The sequence below is a fragment of the Cyprinus carpio genome, chromosome B1 (genome assembly GCF_018340385.1).
Source record: "Cyprinus carpio isolate SPL01 chromosome B1, ASM1834038v1, whole genome shotgun sequence".
Taxonomy (NCBI): domain Eukaryota; kingdom Metazoa; phylum Chordata; class Actinopteri; order Cypriniformes; family Cyprinidae; genus Cyprinus; species Cyprinus carpio.
In genome coordinates, this window is record NC_056597.1 from 30,289,503 (window position 1) to 30,297,553 (window position 8,051).

Genomic DNA, 8,051 nt, shown 5'->3' on the forward strand with positions numbered 1-8,051 from the left:
AGTAATTTGCTTTTAAGCAATTAGAATGTTGTTTTATAACAAGCAAATTTTTCATACTGCAGCGCATGATGGGAGTTTTTACTATGGTATTACCCAGCATGCATTGCAGCATGAAACATTTTGTTGATTGCCACCATTGTTGAGATTCATATGCTGGTTTTTGATGTCTGTGTGTGTCTAACTACATCTGGACTAAAAAAAAAAATAAAATCCAATGCATATTTAAAATTCATTCAGAGTAACTATTAGAGCAGCACTTTTTTTCCCAGGGTTGATTATGCAAAACCTAGACATATAGATACAGAAAGTTATTTTGATTATAATTAAACCAACTTTTGATTGTTATCTCAACATAAAAAAAAAGCTAAAATCTGCTCACTGTACAGTATTGATCTCCCTGCTTTACAACACTAAATGCATTGTTACAGAGAGATATCTAACACTAGAGTCAAGGGTCAAGAGCCCAACTAAAGCAAACACTGATCTCCATGATGGTGGTACCAGTTTTAACCAATAAAACATCAACATCTGATCCTATGTAATTCTCAATAACAGCAGGTGTTCATCACCAATGCACAATCATCATTTAATTAGTCAACTAATTATCTCATTAACTTTAACTCTTTGAGGACTTGGGATATTCCTAGCTGTCAGATCACAACCCTCACAAAAAAACAAAAAAAATGTGGGGTCCAAAAAACATTGTAATTTTTAATTCATACATCATATCTCTTTCCAACTAATTTAATTGAGACATTGGAATAACCACACATTTGTGCATGAAAAATATTGTTGAATCTGATTTTGATTTCACTGTAAAGTAAGGGAGCATGTGCTGGGGATGTCATCTGTACCTACAGAGCAGTGGTATAAAATCCAAGGGTCAGAAAGTAAAAGTCCTGCCATATGTTTATTCCACCTATGAACCCAGCAGCTGATTTCACCAGAGGTGGAACCAAGTCATTCCATTTAATTAGTCACTTAATTATCTCATTAACTTAAACTCTTTGAGGACTTGGGATTTGACTCGAGACTTGCTTGTGACTTGAAAGGTGTGACTTGGTCCCACCTCGTATGCCTGAAACGTACGGCACATGCTTCCTCTAAGCGTTTGTACCACACTCAAACCTTTTTTTTTTGTAGGATGTCATTTTTAGACACATTTTGATACTAACTGTGTATTGATCAATATCACAATATGCATTATATGTTGGAAGAAATGTATGTTTGACAATGCGTGAATATGTTCAGAATAAACAAATCCATATCAACAGATGTGCTGCATTAGTTGTAATTTATATTAAAAAAAAGAAGGAAAGAAAATACTGAATTAATTATTTTTTTGTAAAGTGTAGTTTAGAAAACTCATAATAATGAACACTTCTACAGCATATGTACAAATACACCTGTTATCTAGATATATTATACTGGAGTGACAATCACATAATCATAAGAAAACACACGTAAGTGTAAAAAATCTAAATGGTAAATTGACGTGACACTGACACGTTGGTAAAATGTCAATTTTGGACCCTGGTAGGCAGCACCTGTACAGTCATTACTCAGGGCTTGTGTCCTCATGATATTGCAGTCCGTGATCACCGTTCGTATCATAATTCTCGTATGTTGGTTTCCGGAGCCACTCTGGTTCATATGTATTTGTGCTGTACAAAAACGCTTCAGGCTTCAGTGTGTTTTCTACGTCACCGTCCCCATCCTGCACCTCCAGCCGGACCTTGGTGCGCTGGTATAACTCAGGGCATTCTTCAAACTCATCCAGGAAGTCCAGCATCTTCTGGTCTACGGAGTAGATCTCGCCGTGGACGCGCTGACCTGTACCAGGCACATTGAGCAGGAAGGGGTAGTTGTTTTTGGTGGCGATCACGAGTGGGTATCGCTCTACGGTTCGAGCGTGAGCGAGGAATTCGGCTTGACCAATGGTTCTGTTGTTTATTATAGAGTGGTTGGGCTGGCCTTTTTTCAGTGTGCCGTAGACGAAGACATGATGCTTGTAAACTGTGGGACACACCACATTGATAATGAGCTGTGGAGAAAGAGATGAGATGCTTTATTAGTATTTAAAATTAACTCAATGACATTTACAGGTCTTTTATTTTTACAGAACAATATTTTTTGCAGAAATGTGTAAACTGACAGCTAATTCACCATTGCTTGTTAATTTTTACACACACTTTACTGTCTTCCCCTAACACCACCACCACACATTCTTACATTACTCTCTCTTGCGCTTTCAAAGCAATTGTGAATGTTCAGTCTAAATGTAACCCAGATAAATATGCTGTACATATATAAATGTATTTATACAGCGCTGTTTAGGGTTGTGATGATCGTCTTTGTTCAAAAATAGTAGAGATTGTACTGGACAAACTCAAATTATATGATTCCAAACTTGACTGATCGCAAAAAATGAAACATGTTTGATGATGAAAGTGTAATTTCTGAGAAAGGTCTTTACAAGGTCAGATGTTGAGATCAAGTACGGTATAAACACACTCTCAACAATCTTTATCTAAAAGTAAAATTAAAGCATCACAAACGTTCAGGTCGTTTACACATTATTGACATTTTTAGTGTTTAAATGTACATTTTTGTATAAATATTTAAATTTATTAAAAAAGTTGATTACATATTAAATATATTAATATATAGATCTGACAATTCATCGTTGATCACAAAATAAAAGCATGGAAAAATACAAATGTGCATATTTAATGATCAAACGAGTTCTGTCGTGCATATTTTCAGATGGTGAAGTTTCAAGGGACTTTTATTCTATTCAAGCCACGCTGTTATATGTTCATTTAAAACCACAAATGATCAAACATTATATCAATTTACATGAAAACACTGATGATATGATGCAATAGTTGCTTGATGATATTAAATTAGTGTTGATTATGTATCTCACGTAAACACACAGCACATGCTAATAATAAACATCTAAACCAGAAGAAAACTATTTCTCTTACCGATAATATAATGAATACTTTCATTATCCAAAGATCAAACTGTGAGTTTGAGAGAAAACAGGAACAAACTGCTGAAACAAGCTCAACGGACTTCAACCAAACCTTGCGTGTTTTACTTTAGGAAAATAAGGAAATGCAGGTCATGATGTCACATGACATGCGGGATGGGCGGGGTTTGCTATGAAGATACTTTCTGTTTTTATTTCAGTAGAAATGCAGTAAAAATCAGATCTCACAGTAGATTAAAGAAACTGAGCATCAAGAGAGAATTAAACATACTAACATACATACAGCAAAAACAGAAGGCGCTGTCAAAGTACATTTTTAAATACATGGTTTATACCAATATTAAATTGTTACATTGAAAATTCTTAAAATATATACAAAAAAATTACTATATTAAAATTTTACAATAAACATATCATAATTTAATAAATGTAATAATAAATTAGGTTATAGCCTACCAGGGGCAGTTTTACACTGTAAAAAGTAATACACTATATTTACTTAATAAAATTGTGTTGGCAGATTACAGGCAATATTATTAATTAAATTAAACACACAAGAACTCATTAGAATTAATCAAATAAAATTTTTACAAAACAACCATTCAAAATTAGTCAAAACACACAGACACACAAAAAAATAAATCAGTAGATGGGCTCTTAAATCTTAATTCTTTAATATTAGATATTATTTGGCTGTTATAACAGCTAGACAAAACAAAAGATAGTTTTTGTTATTGTTGTTATTTGACCTTCCTCTCTGAGTTAGGTTTACATTACATATTACAACCATTCTGTGAATATACAGTGAAAGCTATTCTGAACAAATAACTTTAATAATGAAAAACAAAACCAAATGAAATGCTGAGAACCTCAACAATGGTGACCATTAAATGTTGCATTCTGGGGGCCACCAATCAAAACTTATCAATAACTCCCATCATGCATTGTGGCATGAATAAATTATGAACTGACTTTTCTTAGTAACATATTTTATTTTGATTATATTCTTTTATTTTTGCTGTTTTTATGTGATATTTTTAGGAGCTTGTTTTGTGATGCTCAGAGTTGATCTGTTTATCTCAAGATGCTGTCTTTCACCGTTGTTGGGATTCATACTCTGACTCTGGAGTTTTTAAGTTTTAAGAAGCTATTAAATTACAGCAGTCATGTAGTTCTTCAATATAAACAAAAACAAACCTAAATCAGGACTATGATCAAAGATTTGGGTTAAACAATGATTATGTATAAATCATCTTTTCCCTTGGTTTGTTGAACTGTTATACAGTAGGTGGTCATCCAAAACGGTGGTTCTACTGCTGCTCGTTCCGCTGCCGCCACGTCTGCAAAATGCATTTGCAGCTTTTGATTGCTGAGCGGCGCTTTAATCACAAGTTATCAAACAAGTGCATCAAAAGCACATTTTCGCAAATAGACATCAGTTTTGCCTGGCTGATGTGTTACATTTGACGGCTGCAGTCGGGGAAAATGAAAGAAAAACACTGTAGTTAAAATATTTAATATTCACAGATGAAAGTTTGGTAATTATGAAGTTATGTGCATTTCTTAGAACTAGTGGTGGAAATTATGATTCTTTCAAGAGATTCGTTCATTTTCAGTTCGTTCACCAAAATGATTCGTTCAGATTCGTTCACTGATTCGTTCAGTGACCATTTCTTCATATTACACAAAATATGCCAGCAGGTGGTGAAAAAGAGTGTCTTATGTGTTGTCTTAAGGCAACGAACGTATTAATTTGTTACAAAAACTGATTTGGCTTTATTAAAATGAGTGCATAATCGCATTCAATAAATAAAGTCTAAAGTTGTTCAGATGAACAAAGCACGAGGTTTTCTTGCATAATTAACATTTTAATTGTTTGGTCAGACAGTTCATATATTATATATTCACATTCATAAATCGGGGATTAAACGTTATGCTCTTTTAAGATCAATTAAACGTTATGAGTTATGTTCTGTATGCTAAATATGAAAACAAGCGTATGTGCACAGTACCTATAACTGCACTTGCTTTTTGCGAGATTGACAGATGGCCGACTGACCCTGTTTACTCTCATTCATTTCGTTCACAAACGAGATAAGCTATGTACCAGTTAATTTCATTCAGGAACGAGATGTATCAATTCATTAAACTCGTTCACGAACGATAAGATCTCTCGATTTCGTTCAGACTCATATGAAACTCGTTCAGTGAAGGGCGTATTAGTTCACTACATTCAACAAATCACATGCTTAGTCAAATCTCATACTCGAAGGCTATTGGCTCGAGGTTGAGTAACTCTTTGACAGGATGAAAAAGTTCACAGAGCTACGGTTTCACCGAGCTGCGCATGCGCTGCTAATAGCGCCGCGCTGCTGTGGAGGGAGGAATTTCAGTGAACGAGAAATATGAGTCAGTGGATTAAATGAACGAGAACGAGTCGTTCACCTAAAAGATTCGTTCAAAAAGAACGATTCGTTCACGAACGACACATCACTACTTAGAACGAATTCAAGCAGGACAAATGTCAAGCCTGTGCCTGAGCCTGTGCTTATATTTTCTCTAAGCTACACAGTATTACACCATATTTTAGATTTGACACATTTAATAGGTGTGCAGTATTATTTATATAATATGAATTATGTGTTATATTATTCAAAAGAAATTGTGGTTCACTTTGCATCGGAGCATTAAAAGTGGTAGCCTATTTTAGTGAGCTAGGCTACATGGATTTATATGCAAAATGTCAATATTCTCATATATTAGGCCTATATTTTAATTTATATTTTTAAAATTCCTTTAATAAAACAACATTTTTTTTTATTCGTTACCTGTCCTTTATTTTGACAGACAACTTCTTGGGAAAATATATTTGTCTGTACACTGATTAAGAAATTGTTGTGTGTTTTATAAATTATTTTCTTTATTTTAGTAAAACGTGAGGCACTGTATAATTTCGTTCCCATTATTTGGGCCTTATTAAAACAAGAAACGAATAAATTAAACCTGCACGATTTAGCTAAATCATTGAAACTCTAAAGAATGGACTGATTAATAAAACGTTCTCACGATTAAACTCAAGTTTTCTCATTATAATCACCAAAGTGCAAATGATGTAAATAAAAAAAAGAGCTTCATTAATAGACAACTTCAGTGATTTTAAAGGGAGCCGCCGTTACTTGCCTACATAGAATTTAAGTAAAAAAATAAAATTGCAGCCGCATTTAAATGCAGGTGTGTAAAATGTCTGCGTGCAAGACTTGCGCGGCGCGAGTGATGCTGAGTGCACGCGCAGCATTTATTCTTATTTGTTTTATCTTCATTACAAATCTTGTTTGGTTTTATTTTGGATAATTGCATGTAAAAAATAATTTAAGTTGTAATGCATATGCAAAATGTGAATTAATTTTCATACTCAAGTGTTTGTGCGAAAATTATTAATGCGCACGCAGGACAGGGAGGCGCCCTCTAAATCACTTGAATTTTTTCCTGATAATGAATTAACTTAAAATTGTGGTGTCTCACATACATGATAAATATATCTACAGAAAGATTGAAATGTCTTTTAAACGAATCATTTCAGAACAAAAGCATTATGTAATCTGTGAAGGTTGTATTTCTCTCTGAAGGCACATCCATGTGGAGAGAGTCAGCACTGTGAATTTCATCTTGCAACAAAACAAGAAAACATTTGTTTATTAATAAATGATTAAAATGTCTCCTTTTTTACAATTATTAGGCTACTTCTGCCTGTGCTTTGTGTTCACTAATCTATACAAATGATGCTGTGGTTTGGAAACAGCAGTAGTTTCTGTTTGTCTCAGTGCTCAGTAATAGGATGTGGGTCAAATCCGAGCAATAATCAGGAAGCCAAGTGCAAATGCATGAACTGGGGTCCAAAAAACATTGTAATTTTTAATTCATACATCATATCTCTTTCCAACTAATTTAATTGAGATGTTGGAGTAACCACACATTTGTGCATGAAAAATATTGTTGAATCTGTTTTTGATTTCACTGTAAGGTAAGGGAGCATGTGCTGGGGATGCCATCTATACCTACAAAGCAAAGGTATTAAGTCAAGGGGTCAGAAAGTAAAAGTCCTGCCATATGTTTATTCCATCCATGAACTCAGCAGCTGATTTCACCAGAGGTGGAACCAAGTCATTCCATTTAATTAGTCACTTAATTATCTCATTAACTTTAACTCTTTGAGGACTTGGGATTTGAATCGAGACTTGATTGTGACTTGAAAGGAATGACTTGGTCCCATGTCTGCTGAAAAACTGTACTAATTAGCAAATCCAGGTGATTGGAACAAAATACTGAGGAGGACTTTTACTTTCTGATCCTGGAATTTGCACCTCTGCTACAGAGCTACTGTTTTACTGTGGATGGGTCCCGGGCTCTGGTAAAAGAGGAGTAAGTAGCACATGTATCTACAAGAAATGATAAAGGTTTGTTATCAAAAGTCAAACCGACAACAGGCAAACTGTACGGGCTGTTATTAAATGAAACATACAAACAGACTCCAGATTTATTGTCCTTTATTTTATCCTCCACATGCCCTTCGCTCTGTAGCCACCCATATTTTGGTTTCCATGTGTTTAGGTATACAGTGATTCTCTTGGAGTGGCTTTTGGTTTTGCTTTACCCTTTTGATCATAGACTTTTTTCTTTCGACATTACAAGCCAATGGCCAGGCTTCCCACAACAGTGTAAGCTTCAGGCAGCATTTAACATTAATTCAGTCTCCTAATACATGCTGTAGGATTGTGCAGAAATATGTGCCCATCAATTGAGTATAAGGGGTTTGAGCCTTCAGGACTGGTTGTGAGGGAGGGAGGTGGCAAGGCAGTACATATAGCTTTCAACTGGTTTGATTAGAAAATCTCGTCCAGTGGGGCGAGCATGTGATTGCAGTTCCAGCTGCAAGGGCTTTACTCAGTTCAGCCACTTCAGCTTTATTTTTGATTTTCCCCAGTGTTTTGCCATAACAACCCACATGCCACAGGATTCATGCTTATATTTGAACCATTTAGGGTGTTCTAGTTCA

The 8,051-nt window shown here is 34.8% G+C and overlaps 2 protein-coding genes across 2 annotated transcripts in view; both read right to left on the minus strand.

Annotated features, from left to right (window-relative positions):
• The window catches only part of LOC109080469 (NACHT, LRR and PYD domains-containing protein 12-like), a 303,365-nt gene that overhangs the window by 74,375 nt on the left and 220,939 nt on the right, over positions 1 to 8,051 (minus strand).
• On the minus strand, positions 1,278 to 3,148 carry LOC122136018 (gamma-glutamylaminecyclotransferase C-like). The gene is made up of 2 exons (XM_042717549.1): positions 2,991 to 3,148; positions 1,278 to 2,044 (listed from the first exon to the last, which is right to left on the minus strand). The coding sequence occupies exons 1-2, from the start codon at positions 3,012 to 3,014 to the stop codon at positions 1,559 to 1,561; spliced, it is 510 nt and encodes a 169-aa protein (XP_042573483.1). The 5' UTR covers positions 3,015 to 3,148; the 3' UTR covers positions 1,278 to 1,558.

What these genes read in the sequence shown, in the direction of transcription:
- LOC122136018 (XM_042717549.1), bottom strand. Translation starts at nt 3,014, where the DNA reads ATGAAAGTATTCATTATATTATCG. An exon ending in AAGTATTCATTATATTATCG is followed by an intron (nt 2,045 to 2,990) that starts GTAAGAGAAATA and finishes CTTTCTCCACAG; the next exon opens with CTCATTATCAATGTGGTGTG.